This window comes from Brassica rapa, chromosome A10, assembly GCF_000309985.2.
Source record: "Brassica rapa cultivar Chiifu-401-42 chromosome A10, CAAS_Brap_v3.01, whole genome shotgun sequence".
NCBI lineage: Eukaryota > Viridiplantae > Streptophyta > Magnoliopsida > Brassicales > Brassicaceae > Brassica > Brassica rapa.
The window spans coordinates 12,666,375-12,690,243 of NC_024804.2; the positions used below are offsets into that span (position 1 = coordinate 12,666,375).

Genomic DNA, 23,869 nt, shown 5'->3' on the forward strand with positions numbered 1-23,869 from the left:
TTTTTTTCGGTTATTTGTTCGAGTTCGGTTAATAACATTTTGAGTTTGGATTTTTTGTAACATGTTACAAGATATATTCGAGTATTTTTGTTACATTTCGGACACCGGATACGGATCAGTTCTTTTGGTTAGGATTTGGGGTTACTAATTTTATGCCTAGGCCTAATTCTGAAATAGATATGTGAGGAAAAAGATTATAAAATGCAGTGTGTGTATGCCGAACCAACAATTTGAATGGGCCTTAATATGGGAGTTTTATATATAGTTCCAGCCTAAATGTAAGTAGCTGAGGTTCATAATGTAGCTATTTCACTATGTTTACCGCCTTGGGCATCTCAATCTACAGACTGAAATGAAATGACTCTTTAGGTATCAACATATTAATACATGCACCATCATATTGAAATTACAAACTAGTACCAGAGTAACTTATTTCATCCTTAGGCAAACAGTTCCCAGTCCTGTGTTATGATTGTTGAAGCCTTTGGAGCTAAAGAAAAGCACAGACTTCCCAACCTTGGCAAAGGCATATCCTGAGAGTTTGCACTGCGGTTCATGTCGCGGTTTCTCACCCTCAGTACGTCCAACGATTCCACAAATCTCTGGACACGCAAACCTGTAAGGAGAAACTCAAAGACATCATTTGACTGTTTCATTTCACAAAAATATATCAGTGGAAGCCGGATGGCAACAGAGATATCTCAGTTAAGTAACTCTTAAGCTCACCTCTCTTTTCCTCTGCACTCTAAGCTCTCCATCGGCTTCAATCTCATCTAGTTTAAGCATTTCCATCGTAAGCAACTCTATCAACACCACAAACTCCTTATCCTCAGCTCTGGTTCCTCCCTGTACACTTCTCTCCAATGTCAATAAAACTACAACCCATTTGGTTAGATGTAACTTTTTGCTTAACCAAATAGGTTGTAGTTTTATTGACACCTTCTTGAATGCATAGAATAATAGTCATTGGGCCCAAACACTTCATTTGATTATGTATCCTTAGGTCAAAGGTTTGAGCATAAATAGTTTTATTTCAATATGTACTGTACAAATTCTACAGTTAATTCAAGTGGGAGTTAAAAAAAGAAATAGATTCACCTTGTTGGAAAGTTTAGCAACCTCATCACTGATTCTACCCATTCTTGACTCTTCTTGGTTTCCCATTGTGTGATCACTATCATCGCTACACCTTATCTTTTTCACTGAGAGTGAATAGTTTAGCTTTTGTCTTTGTGAATAATGGGATCGAATAAATGTGAGAGGTTTCAGGATTATGTCTGAGAAATACAAAAAAAATTGATAGAGTAAGCAATCAGAAAGTAGAGTTTGAAAACAACCTCTCAGCATATTTTGATGTTGAAGTCATACTTTGATTGAACACTAAAGTATCATAGGCTTTATAACTTTGTAGCCAGCCATTACAAAGTTAACGTTTTTCTTAATGCATCACTCGTTTTCTCTAACTCTTAGTTATTGTAATGTATATGAAAACGACTAGTCTTTTATAAGACTGCAGAAAATGGTGTGTCCTACTGAATATGAAATGATATGGAAGCTAGAGGCCAAGAATAATGGCAAATACAAAAGCATAGTTCAAAGTTTGCAACAATAAGTAAACACAGTAGATGCTTTGATGCCAAATGTAATGTATGACTCTGAGATTCTCTACCACATTTCATTGTCGCTTTCTACACTTTTCAATTTATATAATTTAAAAAAATCCTTATAGATTTCTTCATTTTCGCATCGTAGCTCTAGGTTTACACATGTAATGATCTGATAATTAAGATACATGAACTTAGATTTACTTGCAGAAATATGGACAAAAGTCATGTCGAGATCGTAATCATTAGCTTCAACCAAAGCTTAATAAGAAATAGATTACCACTTTTGTAATTACATCATCTTCTTTTTACCGCACGTGGCTTTTTAGTTTTTTTTTGGTAAAAGCTTTTTAGTTATTCATATTCCATTCTCAAAATTGTTGACAAGATTTAAAAGTATATTATTTTAATTTAATGTTATGAAGACGAATCTTGCGTTGCCGCCGACGGGAACACCTTATTAAACTCCGATCTACTTCTACTACTCAACATCCTCATCAACGAAGTCGATGCTGAAGACGTTGATCTCCTATCACCTCTTGATCCTTCACCATCATCTAACACTTCAATTCTAACCTCTCCTTCTCCGACGCCTTCATCAACCCCTGTTTTGGCATTATCTTCCATCACAGCAAGAGACAGTGACAATCTCCGATCACCGGCGACGACGTTCTCATCTTCTCCGGTTGGAAACAATTGTAGCTCTAGCCTAACCTCTGCTTCTTCTTCTTCTTCTTCTTCAACTATTCCATCAACGTCGCCGTTAATGGCCGGCTTGAGATTGTCTTGATCGGAGACGGCGAGAACAGGGGATCGACAGAGAGGACAAGAAGAGTGAGAAGACAACCACATGTCTATACACTCAACGTGAAACCCATGTCCGCAAAATCTCAACTTTCTTCCAAAATCTCCCACTTCCCACAAACCAAGACATATCACACACTCATCTTCTTCTTCCTCTTCTTCTTCTTCGTCGTCTTCGTAAACAAACAGAGGAATCGAAGAAATGACTGAAGAATCCAAACCTTTGTCATCGCTTGTCGGAGCCGCAACGGACACTTCACCACCGCCACCTCCCAGTGGAACAGGAGGTATGATTCTTGTCGTTGTGACTGTTCTTCTCCGGATTCGTCTTCCTCTCAGCCGGCGTCGAGCGGCGAAGAATTCTTGGTCGGAGTGTGACCAGAAAAAGCGGGCGTAGAAATGGAGAAGCAAGACGAAGAGGACGACTAAGAGGAGGAAGAGGAGAGCAGCTAAGAGGACGTTGGAGTTGTAAGAAGATAAGACTTTGAGGAGACTGCTACTCGTAGTCATTGAGTTTTCTTCTTCCCTCATTATCTTTACTGCAACTGAGGGGATCATGTTTTCTTTATTCTTTGGTGGGTTGATTATATATGAGTGTAAAGTGAAGTGTACAGAGAAAATAAAAAAAAACTATATATAAATGCTATAAAAATATGAGATTTAAAAGAAGAAATATGTATTGAGAACATAAAGGAAATTATATTATATTATATCAATTTGTTTTATTTATACACAAATCCCACATAATCAGGATATTTTGTCAAGTATATAATATATAAATTCTGAAAAAAAATATTCAAGGTTTTAAGTTTTTAACCCTATTCTCCAACCAATTGCCTTTCTATTTGTCGTCTTTAAATTCCATTAAAGAACGAAAGAAATCATTGTGAAAAGTTAATTCATATTATATTTGATATGTCATATATCGATTACATGCATAATCTTGGTTGGAATATCTGATGAAATGTGATGTGTAGAAGAAGTACATGCAGTGAGGGCTGTGGGCCTTTGTCTTTTAGTGTGCTGTGGTTGCAACTAAATAATAGAGTGGAGGAGGTTGTGAGTTTAAAAAACGAGTGGGGTTTGTTTTAATTTGGATTCATATTTCTCTAACTATATAACACATATCATGAATCAATCGCTAAATTCTAAACATAAGATTTCCTCACATTTATAATAGTGTTTTATAATTTACATTTAGGTTCAAGTGTTCAACACATCCATTATCATTAAGCAGAATACAAAATAGTCTCAATACATCAGGAAATCTCATGTTGCGATTACATATCTCATATATCGTCATTTAGTTGAAAAAATAACTCACATAATAATTCTTCTGGACATTAGTTTCAAATTTTAAATTCGAATGAATTTTTTACCAAAACAAATTGAAGGAATTTTAGTGACTCGTGAACTCTTCTTATAAAGGATTGTTTTAATATCATTTCTCATCACTTTATACTTCCATATTAAAGTAACATCAACATTAAAACCAATGGTAATGGAGGTCACATGAAAGTTGGATTAGAAAAGAAGGTAGTTAGGGAGAGATGGGAAGATTTTACGTGAACATAAAGCAAAAGTGGAACTGTAGAAGACGAGGAACGCTATGTAACTACTTCTAGTAAACATCTTTACACGTTTCTGTGTTACCCAATCTTGTACTATATTTTATTGTTCAATAAAGAAAACCATATAATATGATATGAATTATGATACACCCATATACACCTCCGAATATTTTTTAGTAAAAAAATAAAATATTCGTTGTTCTCAGGACTTAACCACGAGGTCGAGGAGCCGAGGAGGATCTTTCACGAAACTTGTTCACGTCTTTAAAACTGGCTGACTCATCAACGCAACGGAGTTTACCCCAAAAGAAAAGAACAAAGCCCCGTATGACTATTTAAGATATTTTTTTTTTCATTTCTCAATAGAACTAGGATTATGCTTTCTAATTTCGGTTTATATATTTTTGTAAAATTAAAAAATTTATACATTATAGAATCAAACTGTTGTTGTTTTGTTTTATGCGTTGTGTCACAGTAAATGGTATGTACATAGTACTTGGGTGATAATAATTATTTTGTCAATAGTTGTAAGAAAATGACAATCCAAGAAAATGGCAGTCATGGAAATAATAAGAAATATATAAATGTAGATAGGTGAGGACTGATGAGGAGGGATTATTATTAGAGGCTAAGAACTTTATTGACCAAAAGTCACTCTTCTTGCCATAAAATGAGGGTCGAAGTTGCAGTTGCAAACAACACCTACTCCTTATTTTCAGCCTTCCTTTCTCCAACTTCCATGCATTTCCAGCCTTCTTTTTGACCTATTTCTTCTTTGTCATGTTAGTGGTTAGATATTAATAGTTAGCTATAGACATTCAACTTGTTGGTTCGGTTCACAAAATAGTTATTCGGTAAATAGATCCGAACCAGAACTAGAACAAGTTTTTTTATAGTTTGGATTACTTCATCTCATTTTTAGAAGAACAAGGACTCAACAAAATAATGATCGATTTTAACTATTTAAGGTGTATGCATTTTCGTAAATATTTTAAAACAATATAATTTCTAATGAGGTATGAATTATTAGGTTTAATTACACTAAAGAAGCTTGATTCACTTTATTTGATACACAAACTTTTCTTAGGGTTTACGTTATTATAAAATTTCGATTCGGATTTGGATTGATGAATACCGATTGGATTGGATATGGTTTCTCACCATAAAATTACACCAAAGAAGTTGTTCACGGTTTCTTTTTCTGTTGTGTTGTTTCTTTTCTGTTGTTTTTATTTCTGTCTAGTGTAATAAGTTGGAAACAACAATGTGAAAAATCAAAAATGGTATAATATTAACATTTTACAAAAGAAAAGAATAATATTAGACTACCATGTACCTAACATCAAACCTTGAATAAACTATATCTTGCATTCGCTCTTTCTTTACTGCTTGATATCATACATCCACTTACTAGTAGTATATTGTGAAGATTGAAATACATACAAGTGTACGTAGAAAAATGGAATATACAATATGCAATTTGAATATTCAAGGCAGAGAACAGCTCAAAAGTGACCTATTAGTACTTGTGTGGACAGAGGAAATTAAATTGGCGAGGCAAGAGATGGAGAATGGCTTTAAAACGGGTGCTTTTATTTGTTCTCATGGTGGAGCCGTTGGTATTTTGGGTTTAGGGGTCCGTCCAAATTAAAATGTTGGGCCCTAAATTAACTATCCGTTTGTTTTATTCTTTTCGGAACACCAACTGAACACACCACATCATCCCCTCTTTTGCTGCAACAAAACAAACACAAACCACTTACTTTGCTTTGTGATATCTACCAAAGGTGTTGGAGTCTGATTTAGTCAATCTGTTTGGGATGATTTAATTGCAAGTCTAAGTGGATTATTTTTTCATAATCATCAGATTAGGATAATGATTATGGTCTGAAAGAAAGTTGAAAGCTACAATGATAATAATAATTTGATGACATATAACTAGAATCTTAAGCCAATACGACTTAGTAAGAAGACCACACAAGTCAAAACAATTATTGCAACAACAACAAAAAATATCATAAGATGCTATTCTATAACAAAGGGCAAAGACTCAAACTCTTAGAGATGGATGACAAAGGAATGACTCCTTTTGAAGCAACCATCATGTTCGATGCTAGAGCATATATTATATGATTACTAGGATCGGCCCACCATACAGACGGAATATATTTAATTTATGATTTAGATTATTATTATTTTTATATGATTTTGTTACTTATGCTTACTAGGATCGGCCCGTATTATACTGTTCTCGAATTAACATATATATATATATATTGATTATGTGATATTAAGAATTTATAATAATGACGTGATTCGCGACCACAAAACAATGATATGATATAATATAATATATTTTGATTATGTAATTTTGTTTTTCTATTTTTCTTGGAGGATATGTCCCATTGTATCTGATTAACACAATATTTGTGTATCAAAAAAGATCATTGACTATACATTTAATATAAGACAAAATTCTTTAAATAAAGTAATGGCACAAATGTAATATTTAACAAAAACTAAAGAGACCTCAAAAAAACTATCTTATATTTTAATAGTATAGATGCATGTATTAATAACTAAATATAAAATATTTATACCCACATGCGCGGGCGAAACACGTAGAGTTTTTTGTCAACTTAAAACAGACTCATATAGACTTTGCAAGCCAAACTAGTAGCTCCGCAACCATATGGACAACAAACGACGAATGCTTTCTTACACTTCATGTGAGACTGTTCGCTCTTGAATTTTGCATTCCTAAAGGTTAATTATATATTAACAAATATATTGTTCATTAACGGTAAGAACGACTAAGTGCTCTACATTTTAACATGAGAGTTTAGAACGAAAAATCACTTCGCAAATAATAGAACGAAGAGACAAATGATTTTTATGTTTGTATTTTCTGGTAATAATAATAGTTTTCTATAAATGTTGTAAAAAAAGTTTTCCATAATGGCTCAAACGATTTTCCCAGTCCACTAATGGCGGCATTATGAATGAGTATGATAATATTTTAAACTGTTGAATAAATATTAATTAATTAAAAATAATAAATTGTTATGGAATAAATAATTGTAATATATAAATATGATTTAAAATTATATAAATAATTATAATAAAATAAATGTTAAATATTTAATTTGTATTTATTATTATAATTATTCTAGTTATTCATATTTATTATTTTTGTTAATAGATGAAATAATGTATCAAATTTTAAAATTATGTTTATATAATTTATTTCTCAAGTTTTATCCAATCGTGTAAATTTTTTTTTGAAGTTATCATTCAGCATATTTTAAAATTTTACATAATTTAATTAATTTTCCCACAGTTTAGTTAATATTTTCACGGTTTTGAGAATAAAATTTTACTAATCGGAATCTAAGTTTCCAAGTGCATGATGCTTTCATTCTTATCAACAAAGTACAGTAGAACTTCTATAAATTAATACTCGATAAATTAATAATCTTTATAAATTAATAAATTTTATCGGTCCCAACTTGGACCGGTGTAAAATATGACACAAATCGATAAAATAATAAGATAATAATATTTTTAAAATTCCCATGTAAATATATTGTCCCATTAAAATCATAAATTAATAATCTATCTCTATACTTATTTTATATAAGTACAAACTAAACATTATGTTGTTAGTTTTATATTCACAATGAAAATACTTCTATTTTTCTTAATATTTTAATATATTTTTATAATATTTCATAAAATTATATCGAAAACCACATAACAATTATATGAAACATAAAAATATACATCAAATAAGATAATAAAATAATATGAAAGTCAAATTTCTAAATTTAAATAATTTATATACGGTAAAATTAAATATTTTCTTAATTTATTAATAAGAATATTCAAAAATAAAAAAAAAATCTAAAAAAAGAAACTTTGATAAATTAATATCTCTATAAATTAATAAAATTTTAAAGTTCCAACATTATTAATTTATAGAGGTTCTACTGTATGAAGTAAAAACTTGAATTGGTGTCGAGCTTACCAAACCAGTGGTCAAGTATTCATTTGATTATTATTTCAGCTCTCCGCTGAACCCAGTACACATACGGTGGCTATCAGACTCATGTATAGACAATGTGGGGATATGACCATAAGATAACGGTTGCTAAAACATCAGGAATGGATAAGACAATATCAGAGCCATGAGACGTTCTTGAACCTCATCAAAGATTTAGCAGACAAACATATATATCACATAAACTCATATGTTATTATAATATTTTGATGTATTTATAGTTTCCTGAAGAAAAAAAAGAAATATATTATGCTTTATTCCAGCGTAGTGCTAAAACGGGTGGTGTATCAAGGTCTCTTGAAAAGTATATCCCATCAAGTTTGGCCGTCCATACACGTATCTGGCCACATTTTGGGATAATTCTATGTCCTGCTCTGTACACTTCAACTTTATAAGAATATTCCATGTTAGCTCCTTGCCTTAACAAACAATCCCATGTTGTTATAAGAATTACATCGTCATGAAACTCGATGACATATGGAGTAGCATTGAAGTTTAAGTTCTTGACGCCTAAATCATTGTTTACAGAATAACAATGGAACTCGAGAAGTCTACCAGGGCCGAGTTCGTTATGAAAGTAGAACACGATTCATTTCGCAGGCTTCGTGTAGCTTAAAGTATGTAGTAACTAATATAAAAAGTACGAGGTGTTTCATTTTATTTATCTAAATGATATGAGTGAAGTGCAAAGGCATTATTGTGTAGTGTTTATAATAAAACAAATTGTGTGAAAGGTCTTTTTATTTAAACTCTTTAAACTACGAAATAATATCTTACCTTATTAGTAAATTTCTTTTACAAATATGTTTTGACCATATCTTTTTGAATTTGTTTCAATATTTTCTCTTTAGATAGGTTTGACAAGTATCTTTTTAAGTCTTGTTTTTCTTAGAAAAAATATATTTAAAGATCTATATTATTAAAGTAGGATATACTTTGGGGTTTTCCACTAATTTCCCCTACCTTTTCTGTCTAAATCGTGTCTTTCATTAAGGGTAATAATTTGGATATTTGTAAATATTTAATCACCTGCCATATTTTTTTATTGGGTTTTTCTGCAAAAATAAACTCAAAAATAATTTTTTTGCGTATTAAGCCACGAATTTGAAAATCCATAGGTCAAACCATGAAGTGACCTTCAACTGCAATATAGCCCTCAGTCGTGTATATTTTTAACTGAAATCAAAACACATAGTTTTGAGCAATTCATTTTTTTTTGTAAAAAATGCATAACAAGGTAATCTAACCCGGATCTCTGGTAATACCAACATCAACCAAACAATTTATGCTTTCGTGTTTCTTTTGTTAACCATTGAACACAATATTTCTTGTTTAATAAATTTATTCTTCTTCTTCTTCCTTCCTCTGCAGATGATTCTCGATACAGCCACTACATCTCCCTCAAACACAATTACATAACAATGAACATTTTAAGAAACATGAACTAAACAATTGTTGTTTTCGTGTTTTTTTACTTGTACCTACCACGTGTTTCACACATTCCCAAAAACTATCTTCTAAAACTCTTTTAACAAGCATCATCAAACATAAACTAAAATTCGCATGAGCACGTATTACAGACACTGCCTCTCTCCCAAACACAGCCACAGAACAACAATATTGAGAATTCGCAACAGTGCACTCAGATCCTAAGTTTTTCAATATTCAATTTCAAAAACTTATGTAGCAAGAGCGATCATGATGAGCGAAATCTAGAGAGGAGGAAGGAGAGCGAGGTTGGAGCAAAAGAGCGGAACAGAATCGGAAATCTCCACAACTCCTCCTTCGTCCTTAGGGATCATTTGACCGACAAGGACTCCGTTGACCGCCGTCTTGTGTCGGAGAGAGTGCAGAGGAAGGAGGAGGAAGAAGAAGAAGAATAAATGTAGTATAAGAGAGTTTGTGTTCAATGGCTAACAAAAGAATCACTATTAGCATAAATTTAGGTTGATTATTGTTTGACCAAAGACCCGGGTTCAAATCTTTTGTTATGCATTTTTTTACAAAAGATAAATTGCTCAAACTACGTTGTTTTAATTTCGGTCAAAAATATACACACCTATACACGAAAGAGGGCTATATTGCGGGTTGACCGTGGCGAGGTCCTCCAGCTGGGAGACTCAAATGTAATGTAGGCATCGCTTGGTCCAAAGGGAAGAGTATGGCGGGTACAGCTTGGATCGTAAGGGACTCTAGTGGTGAGGTTCTGCTACATATAGCCGAAGAGTGGAATCAATTCTCTCTTGGAAGCTAAACATATTGGTCTTGTATGGGCATCTGAGAGCATGATTCCGCATAAAGTGGAGAAGGTATGTTTGGAAATTGAAGCGTCTGAGCTGGTGGGTGTGGCGAACAGACCCAGAGCATGGCATGCTTTTAGAGCGTATGGATGTGAACTGCAGAAGGTGCTGAAGGATATTTATGAGTCGGACTTACAGTCTGTGCCGAGAAGCTCTAATAAAATCGCATTCATGATTGCTAGGAGTGTAATGATGGACTTGAGGTAACAATCCTATGTTGCTCAAGGTGAACCGGGATGGCTACGCAATGCTGTAGCTGAGGAGCGGAGTCTGAGATAAGTATGGCATTGAGAAGATGGTACTGAGGTGCTGTTGTGACTTAATCTCCTGTGGTTTTGGAGCTTTTGACTTGTTTGAGCTTTAGGCTCTGTTTTAGTCTTTATGTTCTGTTTCTTTGGTGTTGGTGGAACTGTAGACTGTTTTGACTCATATTGCAATGAACGTTCTTGGAAGAAAAAAATTCGGATGCAATCCACTCACCAGATGTTCTTTTTTTTTTTACTAACAAAATATTTCAAAAATAATCTTACCTTATAAGCACTAAGATTTTTAGAGAATTTAATAAGGAATATTTTATTTCAAAACTTATCATGAAAATTATGTCATTTCGAAACGTTTACCGATCTACTATATATATGACATTCACATCAGAAAAACGAAGCCACTGAATTTTTTTGATGTTAACTTTTTGATGCTTTCAACTTAGTAATTTTTTTTTATTTTAGAATGTAATGATTTTATGTATATACATAGATTTTGGGTTTGATGATTCTGGTTTTTGTTTATGTGTTGATGAACTATTATAATAATTCTTCATTTGAAGCCACATATGATTTGATCATTCTTCATTTTTTTGTACTTCTCATTTCTTTCAATCATGTTATTTAACGTGTCATCTTTTGTAATGTAAACTACGATAAATATTTGTAAATTTAAAAGATAGAGAATACTATGATAAGTATTCACGTCGACATTGTTATGAATAGAATGATGATTTAACTTATTGTACTTATGTAACATGAAAGTTCAATAATATATATATATATATATAAAACATAAACTTACAAATATTTGATACATTTATATGAGACTTGCAAAGGAAAAAAGACATACGTTTTGAAAACGCGGGTCAAAATCGAGCTTTCTCTTAAACAAGTTTTAAGACTTACCATTCGGAAGCAAAATAATATATAACTCTATTGATGAAAAGACATGTTCTTGTATAATGTACATGAGAAGAAACCTCATGGTTAAGGAATGCTACAACCTAAACTCATACTCATAAACCTTATCTTATGTCCTTTTATCATGTCTCCTGACTAGTTATCTACATAACAACTATACAATGTTAAATTAATATATCTCCTCTTGAGAGAACTAAAACGGGCCATTATTGTTTAGTTTAAAATTAGATAATATCCATGAATGATCTCAATCTTTGAGACACATGTTACTTTATCTTTATTGCCACTTGTCATAGTTTCTTTTTTTTTTACTATAGCTTTAAGATTTTGGCTTCTTTCTAATAACCATATATAGAGGCATAATGATTTATGTATATTAATGTTGGTACTATATCATAGCTTGGATCAGAACTCTTTTCGTGTGGCAGTGTAGGTTATAGAGAACAAAAATTGCCAACATAGAATATTTTATTTATAAACATTTGGGCACAACACATATACAACAATGTGCTACATACGACTATTATCTCTAGGTCGGCCGTGTTTTGAGGCACACCACAACCGCACCATTGCGGCGGTGCATTCACGTCCGTACGTTTGGCTTTCACGTATTTACAACACTGCCACCACATATATCTAATTTTGTTTGGGCAACGTATCATCTTCACTTTAACTACTTGCCACGTTGGCTGATAACCATACGATGAACTTGTCTGATTCCTCACCGTTACGGGTTCCGTACATGAAGAATCAGGAACAAGCTGACGTGTCTCCGAGCCTCTAACCACCAACCAACCATCAGATTCCCAGATTACCCCTCTGCTCGTCGCTAAATTACCGATCCTCTCCCTGGCGAGACTCGAACTCGACTCGGACACATGCTCACTCACCGCTGCTTCTTCTTCCTCGAACACCGAGTCAACCCAGTCGAATACATGCCGCGGAGATTCCGACAAAGCAGAACACGAGAGGAAAGGATGTTGTAACAGCCGACCGCAGCTCCATCTCTCACTCGCATCTCTCCTAAGACATTTCTCCAGAAAGTTCCGTCCGATCTCCGATAATCTCGCCGGAAGTTTCGGTAACTCGTCGGAAAATCCGATCGTTCTCAGCGTTTCAGCGCCGTCGTCGATCCACGGCGGTTTTCCGGTGACCATCTCTATGATCGTACAGCCAAGAGACCACACGTCGCTCTCGGGGCCTTGACATTCGCCGCGAATTACCTCCGGGGCCATCCATAGAGGACTACCACGTGCCTCGCACCCGGTTTGGTTTCCGGTTCGAATTTCTAAACCGGAACCAAAATCAGCGAGCTTAGCAGAACCGGGTTCTTCTCCAAGTAGAACGTTTCTCGCCTTCACATCGCAGTGGACGAAGCCGCACGTGTGGACGTCCTTCAACGCAGAGACCAAGCACCGCGTGAACCGTCGGATCATATCTTCCTCAAGGTTTTGACCCGCTATATCAGCGAGAGTTCCACGTGGCATGTACTCAAGATGAAGGTTACGGAACAACCCGGTTCCTTCTCGGGTCACGTCATCGCCGAGGAACCTCACGACGTGTGGTGACGAGACAGAGCGGAGGATACGAATTTCGTTTTCCAACGAGTCGAGCTGAGGTGGGATACAAGTGGCAAGATTAACAGATTTAACGGCGAAGATATGATCGCCGTTGGATTTGTTGACGGCGACGTTAACAGTGCCGAAGCAGCCTCTGCCTATGACCTTGCCTCTAAGCCACCAAGAGGAAGTAGAAGAAGTAGAGATTTTTGAAGTGCTAAAGTCGTTCACCATGAGTGTTGTGTTGTTTGTGGTATCTTTGATAGTATGACAAAACTGTAAGTGTGTGTTTTATATATGCATGGAGGACTTTGAGTCTGACTTGGATTATTTACAAATGGAGCAGGATATACACTGCTTCGAAATTACGCTGACGTCTTCCTACATTGACATTAAAGTGTCGGTTTATACAAAAGCATTGTACCTTGTGTTTGAAAGTACAGAACATATTATTTAAGAAGGTACCATCGGTAATAGGATTTGGAAACGTGTTCCACATTCAAATACAAATTCCAGAATGCAATAATGTGAGGAGTTGATTTCTAAAAAAATGAATTGATGCATCCACTTGTTATCTTCTCGTCAAAGGACCGTTGCTATGATCTTCACGTATGGTACTTACAAAGACACGTAGTAATTGTCGATAACGTTCAAAAGATATACTCTATTTGTTTCATATTAAGTGTCAATTTAATATTTTTTTCTTGTTACAAAAAATGTCATTTTAAAATTTCAATGCAACTTCCAGCATAAAATTAATTACAAATACATTAATTTTATAAATAATTTTATTTATCTCAAATATGATTGGTTGAACATGTGTAATTAAGAAAAAATTTAATGCATTTCAATCATTTTTTTAATTTGTGTAGAAAAATGTCAACGTGATTTTTTTATGAAAAGGATGGAATATAAGTATAAACTACATTTTGATCAGTCAGATTATATTTTTGGCAGCCACTGATAGAAAAAGACACAAGTTTGTATGAAATGAAACCATTGAAACGTGATAGCGATATGACATTGTTTCAACGATTCGCTCAACCATGGCGGACACATATCCAACAACTCAGCCTTTATAAGTCCATTATGCTTTGTGGTAGAGAGAAACTACTGATAGTTGCAAAATAAACAAAAATAATTTATAAGATGTGTGCAAATAGCAGGTTACTTGAATCAAATGACAACGCAAGTCTATCGTCGAGGTTTATCTTATATTCCATCTTGTTTGTTTTACCTTTTTCGTATATTCTATCAAAAGGTTAGCAGTTTATTTCAGCTTCCAATTTAAAAGATGACACAGTCACACAAAGAGGTGGGGGTTATCCAATATATAGACGTCAAAGACAAAAAAAATGCTCAAGATGAGAGGCTGCGTGTCAACAGTCAATCCAACAATAATAAACTCAAATTAACAAATTCTACACTTCGTATTGAAATCATTTTGACTTGACTAGAGCCAAAGGAATCGTCAACAGGTAATAGATCAAACTGATATAATCGTGTTTTAAGTGTCAGATTACAAATCAATCATCGAAAGTGAGTGTGTGCGTATATATGTGCATCGAGGAATTTGAATCTGACTTGGACTATTTACAAATGGATATACACTACTTTGAAATTACGCTGACATCTAATTTCTACATCTATTCTATTAAAACAATAATATATATAAGTGTGGTTCAAATATTTTAATAAATTTATTAATCATTTCAAAAAAAATATTATACGAAGAAAAACATAAATATAAAAAACTAAATTTAAAAAAAAAATGTAAAACAAAAAATATACCAGAATCTAGTTGATATTAAAACATTGTTATATAGATAAGCACTGTATTTGTAGAGAGAAGGTCTTCTTAACTTAAGAGACTAGAGAAGGTAGAGAGAAGGTAGAGAGAAGAAAGTAGATCTAGATCTGAAAGTTTTTCCAGCTCCGGTGGCTCTCATAGCACCGGAGCTGTGCCCTCCTTGCTTTGTTTGTTTTTTCTTGTAGTTGTCTTTCCGTTTGTCTTCTATCAAAGCCGAATCACGCGACGGTCTCTCTGTAATGGTGGTGACCCTCCTTCGCAGTGTTCCGATGTGTTTCAGCTCTGTTTAGTCGTCGCTCTATGGTGGTTTTAGGCTTCTTTCCGATCTGGTTCAGGTTTGAGGTAGAGGAGGGAGGACTTGCGGAGTGTGTTTTGGAGTCTTCAGATCTGGGTTGTCTGGTTTTGAGGCTCATCTTTTGGGATGTTCTCTTGGTATGGTGGTTCTCTGGTGTTTGTCGAGAAGTCACTATTCTCCTCGGTTTCGTCCTGATGAGATAGCCTTTTGGTGGTTTGGTGTTTGTCATCTCTCTGATTTCAGCAACGGTGTAAGTGATGGTGTGTTGGTGGCGTGGTTGAGTGTGGTGAGCAGAACAAGCCTATTGTTCTTCAGAAGCTTCAGGGTTCTTGTCACTTCTTCATCTCTCAGTTTTGAAGGAGTCCTTCTCGTGACCTTTTAATAAATGTGCGTCCTGGTTATTCTTATGATTCTCTCATTCCTTGGTAGCTTCAGGGAAGCAGTATAAGGAAGATAGAGCTTTAGGATTCCCAATGAAGGTTCGCTGGAGAAGGGGGCTTTAGTATTAGGTGTTGGTTTCCTCTTGTTTTGAAGTTTCGTGATAGGTGTTTTGGTTCTTGCTTGGTACCGTGAACTGAGGGTTCAGGTATGTTTGCTCTGGTGTTGTTGTGTTGGCCACTGCATCGCTTATTCTCTCTTGTGCTTGTTTGGTTTTTGGCAAGAGTGCCGGCAATTCTATGATTGGTCCACTTGCTGCTATTCACCTTCTTAAGGTTTGTCTACAGATTTGGATTTAGAAGTGTAGTTTTATCTAAGTGATTGGTCTAGTGTTTCTTTGTGTTGCCTTTTGTTTGGGCTTGAGTCTCCCTTGTATGGGCTATGGTTCCGGGGATGTTAATCGTTTCCGCCGGCTGTTGGACGTTACTTTGTATATTTTTCATTTCATCAAAAAAATTCAGACGGAAAAAAAAAATAGATAAGCACTGTACCTTTGTGTTTGAAAGTACAGAACATACAAGTAGTTACTCATTTATTTAAGAAGGTACCATCTTTTCTTTTTTTTTGAAGGAATTTTAAATTTATTCATCTCAAAAAAAACTTTTGTACAGAAAAACTGCAAACATTTCTATGAAAATATATAAAGAAATTTCTTTACTACTCTCTTCTAAATTCTCTCCATCCAAACTTCCATAGACTTCTCATACTTCCTCCAATTCTTCCTTCTCAAAGATGTAATTCTGTTTCTCACCAATTTCTCCAACCTTGCTATCAAACAAGAAGTTGGCTGCGACTTCTCTTCTGCTCTTCTTATATTTCTCTCCTGCCAAAGTGCATAAACAACCGCCTGAAAGCAGTATCTAAACAGGAACTTAACACATCTCTCCCAAGTCCCATTCACCACCAATCTAACCACTTGATCCCATTGGTAAATAACTCCACTACCCACAAGATTTCCCACAGTCACTCTCCAAACTTCCTTTGAGTATGCACACTCAAAGAAAATGTGATCTCTGGTTTCCATCTCTCTTTTGCAGAGCCAACAAATAGATATTGCTTGAGGGTTCCATCTTAGAACCCTATCTCCTGTTGCTAATCTATTTTGAATAGCAATCCACGCAAGAAAAGCAAATTTCAGAGTTGCTTCAGGAAACCATATCCCTGTACTCCAAGAAACTTTAGGCGCATGAGCTCTTATGAGATTCCATGTTTGAGACGTACTAAAACCTGTCCTGAAATCTCCACTCTCCCTTTCCATAGACAGTCATCCTCCAACATGTTAAGTCCTCTGTTTTTTAACTTCATAATTTCTTGTTCTATTAGCCGAAACACAGGGGTTCGCTGTCTTCTAACTCTGTAAATCTGTATTGCTCTTTCAACTGTTGCATTTAACGGAATGCCCAGCGCCATACACCCTCCATCTCCTGATACTTCAATCAGCTTTCCCAATGGCGACCAATCTTCCAACCAGAGAAAGTATTCGAGCCACTATTAATCTCCTTTTTTGTTAGCTGCCGAGCCACCGGTCTAAGAAGTTACACATTCGAATATAAATTCCAGAATGCAATAATGCAAGGAGTTGAAGAATTTTTTGATATCAGTCAAACACTACTTCTGGAATAGACTGATAGAAAAGACACAGGTTCGAATTAATTGAAATCACTGAAATGTGATAAGGATACGACAATGTTTCACCGACTCGTTCACTTAACAACTACAAATTTCATACCAGTAAATAACTAAATACCCTTTTTGTGTTATGAGATATCCCAAAATAGACATACGCTGATAGAGAAAAAAAAAACAGGTGTATGAACTGAAAAGTTTGAAATCATTGAGATCGTCCCTGATAATGAATAGAACAACGTTTCAACGACTAGTGCACACAACACGCTTGCTCACTCAACGCCAGATACATATTCAACAACAGTCTTTAGAAGTCCATTCTGTTTTGGGTAGAGAAACTATAAAATAAATTTATAATGGATAGAGATGTGTGCAAATAGCAGGTTACTTGAATCAAAAGACAACTCAAGTCAATAGTTGAGGTTTATTTTATATTCCATCTTGTTTATTTAACCTTTTTGTATATTTTACCAAAAGGTTATCAGTTTATTTCAGCTTCCAATTTAAAAGTACTAACACGAGAGGTGGGAATTTTCCAAACGTACATCAAAACCAAATGCTAAGGATGAGAGGCTGCGTGTCAACAGTCAATCCAACAATAACAAACTGAAATGAACAAATTCTACACTTCGTTTTAAAACCATTTCTCACTAACCAAACTCACCGTCAACAAGTAATAGATAATACTGACAGAGATGTGTACTAAGTGTCAGATTACAAATCAATCATCAAAAAGGATTAAATCCTCAGACAGGGATAACTGTTTTTTGATATTTGTACTCATCATCCACAACCAAATTATAATTGAAATCCTTCTTAATATCTCAATAAATAAATCATACAGCATGAATTTTTTTAAATTGGGTTTTAGATAATAAGAACTCAGTCCCTTAGATGTTCATAATGAAATGCGATCATTACCGCAATCATTACAGGTCTGTAAAATGACTCATCACTGTTCTTCCGACATATAAAAACAGACAAACACACAGGCAAGATATGTAGTCACTCAAGTTATGCTCCCAAATCGGCATCAATACTAGAATTAACAGTATTGATGCTTTTAATTGATTAGGGAGGATATTAGAATAACGAGAGCATCACAATTGATATTGCTTCAAGGGAACGAATCATATGGGAACGGACAAATCCACATCGACTATCTGATGAAGCCATTCAAACTCTAAACTAAAACAATTAACAACAAAATCAAATTCACAATACCTATCAGAATAATCAAGATTAAAAACAAAAAGAACTCAGTCCCTTAGATGTTCATAATGAAGTGCGATCATTACCGCTATCATTACAGGTCTGTAAATTGACTCATCACTGTTCTTCCCAACACAAACATATATATCTATTAAAACAAAGATATGTAGCTGCTCAAGTTCTTCTCATTAATCAGTAGCATCAAACTAGAATTAACAGGATGATGCTTGAAGGATTAAGGAGAATATATTGAAAAACAAAAGGCAACACGATTGGTATTGCTTCAAGGGAACGAATCGTATGGGAACCGGAAAAAAAAATCCGCATAAACTATCTGATGAAGCCAAATCTAGAGAAACAAAACGAGTTTCACATCTTCTAGCAAAGAGAGAGCCCATAACATGAGAACAAAGAATATTTCAGATGTTTAAAAGAACCGTCTCTGTGAATTAGGTTTTTCGACTGCCGCTGCTAAAACCCTAGAAAATATGGAGTACTGATACTAGAAAGTCTGAATCGATTCCATTTATAAAGATGGGTTTTGGCGGGATCGACGGTGGAGATGCGAGTCTTGGGAAAGTTGGTGAACGGCTGAGGATATGTATCTGCAAAGCCCTAAAAGGCTTCTCAGTAGGCCCATTTAAGTTCCCTATAAATTAATTATTTGAACCCCAAACTATTCTTGGTTTATTTATATTTTTTTTTTGTTTTAACCTCAAAGTATTCCAGACCTATGGAAAGAAGGACCCAAACTAATCTCCAAGAGGAGGTGCAGCCAACGGATAAACCCTCTCTCCAGATATGCAAATGAGCTCTAAAGTGGTTTATTTATATTTTTGTTATACGTTTTGAATCTATTTACTAGAATATCTTATACATCAAAACATGAATTTTCTGTTTTGAAAAAAAGAAACGTAATTTTATTGAAGTCATAATTCGATATCTTTCAATTGATCCATTGATATATCTGAAAAGTAAAAAATGGCAAACTTATTAATAGAAAAATTATTTTTCTAAGTAATACTTTCCAATTTAAACAAACAAAAAAGTGATCTAGGATCATAAGTAACCTTTTGCTACGGAGGCTGATACAATGTTCATTTGGATACCTTAAATTATGCTTCTTGGATCGATAACAGCAGTGTTATTAATTTAGGATGGAATCTTAAAAATCAAATAAGTACTGAATCTTTTGAACTATGCCATACGTGACAAAAGTCTCTCAATCTTAAATTCTGAAAGAGAAATTTACTTTGGACAGCTGCATGAGAGACATAATGATAGTTTCGATCTAGTTCGAAACAAGCTCTTTGGACCTAACATGACCGCGAATCTGATAGACTGACCAGCATTCAGGTCGGATATGTATATGTTCTAGAGACTACAAAAATTCTCGAAAATGTGAGCATGATTCATATCCCTAAGAGTAGAAACGACCAAACGGACTCACTATCGAAAGAGCTAAGCACCATATGACTCATTTTCTCCTATAATCATATACGAGCAGAAGAAAATAATCTTTGAAAAATCAGTTCGTTTGACTAGAACTTTGTCTAGATAGATAGATAGCTGACAAAAAAAATATTTACTAGATATTTTGCATGAATGTACATACATAGTCATAGTCATGTTATAGATACTTATGAGTATATACACTACAAACATATATAGGGATTTATATTGTCAAATAAAATAAAATTCTATAAGAAAAATATTTTTGGATGATAAAATAATACATAATCTTTTCTAGATATTTTTTGATTATTATTTATCGATTTTATCTTTTTTGAATGTATTATATTAATTTTTTAAACTATTTATTAAGAGTAATATCGACTTTAACGAGATTTTGAATGCAAAAAAATCACTTTCTAAATAATCATATAGATAGACTGGACTTAACTTACAAATCCATTAGCTTTATGATTTTTCTATATATTTGTATTCATTTAGTGTCCGAATATATACTTTCAATCTAATCTATTAATTTAGGGTCCTATTTTTTATCTACTGTTTAAAAGTCATTGTAGGACCATTTGTTTAACATGTTTTATGTTATATTTTATATTAATCATTTAATATACAACATTTAAACAGAAAATCAGTCAGAATCTTTTTTTAATTATTAATCTGTTATATATTAAATGTATTAGCACTTTAAAATATAAAAAAAATCGTGCCCATTTACCTATATTTTAGGAAATATCAATATGATGTGTTAAAAAATGGTTAAAATTAGAAATAATGCGAAAGATGTTAAAATGGTGGGTTAACTATTTTAACTTTCATATGTAATATTTATATACACTTTCATTAAACTTATAAAATTATTTCTAATTTAAAATGTAATTATAATGAAACTAAAAACAAGTGTGAATGCAAAATTAAAAACGTTAAAAAATTCAGTATATATTATATTATATTTAAAATGAAAGCTTTTGCAATATCTAATTTATTAAATTAAAGTCTTATGACTTTTTTATGTGTGATCTTTTATTTGGACCATGTCTTAGAAAATTTATTAAATTATACATAATTTAATTACAATATCATTAATATCTTTATCTTTTATTTGAAATACAAATAAGCAACTTTCCTTATAAAATTCAAACAAAATATTTAAAAACACTATTTGCAATTTATTTTTGTAATTAATTAGTTTAAATTTTGATTATTATTAAAATATAATTAAATATAAAATTAATTCAGTTTTGATTTAAAAATAAAAATTAAAATCACATCAAATAATTTAAATATATTTTACTGATAACTGAAATTTAAATTAATTAATTTTTGGAAATAAAAATGTAAAATATTTTGTTACAATTTTTTAAAAAATATTCATTTGTATTTGAAATAAAAATAAAAAATTAAAATATATCTAATCTACTTAATTAAAGTTATATTTTGGATTTCATATGTTATATTTTAATTTTGAACTATCAAACACGGGTCCATCTAATCAATTTAAATTTTATTATATAAAATATTTATAAAACAAATCTCTAACGATTTAAAGCTGGATGGAATAGAAAATTAAGATTACAATTAGTAGTTTAGGATGACTCATTTAGAGTTAGAGTTGATATCGACTTATGGCTGATACTCCATATGCAAAGACTAATGTTCGATTTTTAGATTCCAGGGACGACGTCCGATCCTTCTTAAAGATAAAAAATACGAACTCAAAGAATCTATAAAGCAAAATAATTGTTTAAAATGAAACTTAGCCGCACAAAATAAATGTTTAAAATGAAACGTATGCGCGGATTCTATTCTAGTTGTTATTTAATATGGGTTCTTGTCGGTGAATGAAACCAAGTTGATAACTACATTTAAATCTTTGTGCCATATATTTCTGTGTTATTAATTTGTTAGTACAACATTTTCTTTATGGCTAATCAAACAGCCAACCAAAAAACAAAATGATAAACAACTGTTGTTTCGGCTAATTAAACAGACAAGAACACTACATCTGTTGCATGTAATAAAAATTATAAATCATTAGAATGAAAATTTTGCCTCAAAGTTTCTACAATTGAATGCATCCGTAAACTTGGGATTTTCCTCGAATGCGTTAGAAATATTCCTACTCGAATAAATTGATAGAAGAAGATAATAATAAAAGTAAAACGCTAGTAGAAGAGAATGGTGTACAACAACTGATTCCATGTATCAGGGAGACCAGGCAAGCACCAATGGCTACAATCTGACTGGCCTGGCTTGGCCAGCTGTGAACCGCTAACAAGACCGCTGTAGACAGAAGGGTGTCCGTCTTTCCTGAGGGAAGAGAGGAGCGTGATGTCAAGAAGTAATGCCGGATTGTGCATCCCGTGAAGCACTTCAACAATCACTGATCTTAGCTGATCTGTGTAGGGGCTCACTGGATAAGCAGATCCTGTGATCGGATCTGTCTCTCCGTAGCAGTTCTTGGATCCCGAAGACGATGATGCTGCCCAGTCACTCGGGCTGATCAAACAAAAAACATATACACACAAGTGATTTTAGGACATTCTCTTCGACAACTTTGAGTTAAGAGAGAGAGGGGAGAGTGTTACTTGTCATGCGTTGGAGAAATGGAGAGGAAGAAGACTTGAGTTCTGGATCTATCCACATGTGTTTCGACCCAATAAGCCCAAGTACGAAGTGCTTTCTCCATTGCAACGAAACGGTCCATGTCTTGGTAATAAGAATTGCCTGATTGAATCAAGTCCCATCTGTGTGTTTCCACAATCAATATGTATAAGACAACATTTCGCATTTCCAAAAATAATCAAAATCACTGGAAATGATAAACCAACCCTTGCTGAGACCCGGTGTGGCTCCACCAGTGACCAGTGTTGAAGATGAGAAGATCAGCGTCATGCCAAGCGTTAGCATTGCCAGAGATCTCCTCAAGCTTCAACACTCGCTTGCCTTGAACAGCGTCTATGTCCACCAAGAACGGAGCTTTGTAAAACGACATCGTTATCCCATAATCCTACATCCAAAACACACAGCTTCTTACAAAACTTGATTTCCTCAGACAAGAAAATACAAAGAGAAAGAAAAAAAAGTATGTACCAAGAATCTGAAGGTGGAGAGAGGGAGGCCTCTAGTCATCTGAGTACGAGTGGACGGTGCAGATGACATAATGAGACAGATCAACGACTCCCATTGATTCTTCCCCAACGAATCACCCGCAAACATTATGCTCTTCCCCTTCATTCTCAACAGAAACTCAGCACCATTGAACCTAAATCCCATTTGTACAACCATCAGAAAATCTTAAAGATACGAACTTTATCAAATGGGTTTGCCAAAAACTCAGATTCCAGATGAAATCGAACTAAAAGGAGCAAACTTTAGAAGGAGGAGGGAGTAAACATACGTGGGCAAGTTGCAATTCTGGGGTTGCCATCGATACTTGAGGTAGTTGGAGTCAGGACGTCCGTACATCAGACAATCGAACTCACCCTCCACGACGGCGGGACAATCCGCCGGTTTGTAAAGAGGATACGAGTCGTCATGGACCCACGTGCCCATGAAGAGAGAGCACGTGCTTCTGTTCCCTTGGAAAGAAGACGGTCTGCTCGAGCTGTACTGGTTGCCACTGCTGCTGCTGCCGCTGCTTCCATGGCGTTTCTTTAAGCTTAGTATAATGGCGGAAGAAGATGGCTCTTGCTGGAGAAGTAGTGGAAGAAGGAAGAAAATAGCGGAGAGTGAGATGTGAAGAAGAACATTCATCTTTTTTGCTTTAACGGAAACAATGGAGATTTCGGACGAGAACAGCCAAGCAAAGGCTGTTTAATAATTGTGAGAAAGAGAAAATAAAAAATATCTTATGGAAGTGTTTTTGGATTCATTTATCTCTGTGCAAATGGGTATGGCCGTCTGGGTGCGTGCTCACGTGGGTCCTCTTGCTTC

The 23,869-nt window shown here is 34.2% G+C and overlaps 4 protein-coding genes, 1 long non-coding RNA gene and 3 other non-coding genes across 8 annotated transcripts; 1 reads left to right on the plus strand and 7 right to left on the minus strand.

Annotated features, from left to right (window-relative positions):
• Positions 1–440: 440 nt before the first annotated feature.
• Positions 441–1,164, minus strand: LOC103845288 (BAG family molecular chaperone regulator 1-like). The gene is made up of 3 exons (XM_033282905.1): positions 1,099–1,164; positions 727–846; positions 441–647 (listed from the first exon to the last, which is right to left on the minus strand). Exons 1-3 carry the CDS (start codon positions 1,162–1,164, stop codon positions 441–443), a joined length of 393 nt encoding a protein of 130 aa, XP_033138796.1.
• Positions 1,165–1,772: 608 nt separating this feature from the next.
• LOC103845291 (RING-H2 finger protein ATL63) lies at positions 1,773–4,514 on the minus strand. The gene has a single exon (XM_009122125.3). The coding sequence runs from the start codon at positions 2,964–2,966 to the stop codon at positions 2,022–2,024; it is 945 nt and encodes a 314-aa protein (XP_009120373.2). The 5' UTR covers positions 2,967–4,514; the 3' UTR covers positions 1,773–2,021.
• Positions 4,515–7,249: 2,735 nt separating this feature from the next.
• On the minus strand, positions 7,250–13,372 carry LOC103845292 (mitogen-activated protein kinase kinase kinase 17). Its single transcript, XM_033281814.1, has one exon. It carries the CDS (start codon positions 13,314–13,316, stop codon positions 11,958–11,960), a length of 1,359 nt encoding a protein of 452 aa, XP_033137705.1. The 5' UTR covers positions 13,317–13,372; the 3' UTR covers positions 7,250–11,957.
• A 1,424-nt stretch (positions 13,373–14,796) lies between these two features.
• Positions 14,797–18,606, plus strand: LOC117128917. The gene is made up of 2 exons (XR_004452349.1): positions 14,797–14,917; positions 16,104–18,606. It is a non-coding gene; the product is annotated as an uncharacterized LOC117128917 (long non-coding RNA).
• LOC117129451 lies at positions 17,954–18,046 on the minus strand. The gene has a single exon (XR_004453100.1). It is a non-coding gene; the product is annotated as a small nucleolar RNA R38 (small nucleolar RNA).
• LOC117129379 lies at positions 18,128–18,214 on the minus strand. Its single transcript, XR_004453028.1, has one exon. It is a non-coding gene; the product is annotated as a small nucleolar RNA SNORD25 (small nucleolar RNA).
• Positions 18,505–18,591, minus strand: LOC117129380. The gene has a single exon (XR_004453029.1). It is a non-coding gene; the product is annotated as a small nucleolar RNA SNORD25 (small nucleolar RNA).
• Positions 18,607–21,939: 3,333 nt separating the features above from the next.
• LOC103845293 (protein PMR5) lies at positions 21,940–23,805 on the minus strand. Its single transcript, XM_009122127.3, has 5 exons — positions 23,334–23,805; positions 23,027–23,198; positions 22,765–22,943; positions 22,522–22,680; positions 21,940–22,432 (listed from the first exon to the last, which is right to left on the minus strand). The coding sequence occupies exons 1-5, from the start codon at positions 23,687–23,689 to the stop codon at positions 22,099–22,101; spliced, it is 1,200 nt and encodes a 399-aa protein (XP_009120375.1). The 5' UTR covers positions 23,690–23,805; the 3' UTR covers positions 21,940–22,098.
• Positions 23,806–23,869: the final 64 nt, after the last annotated feature.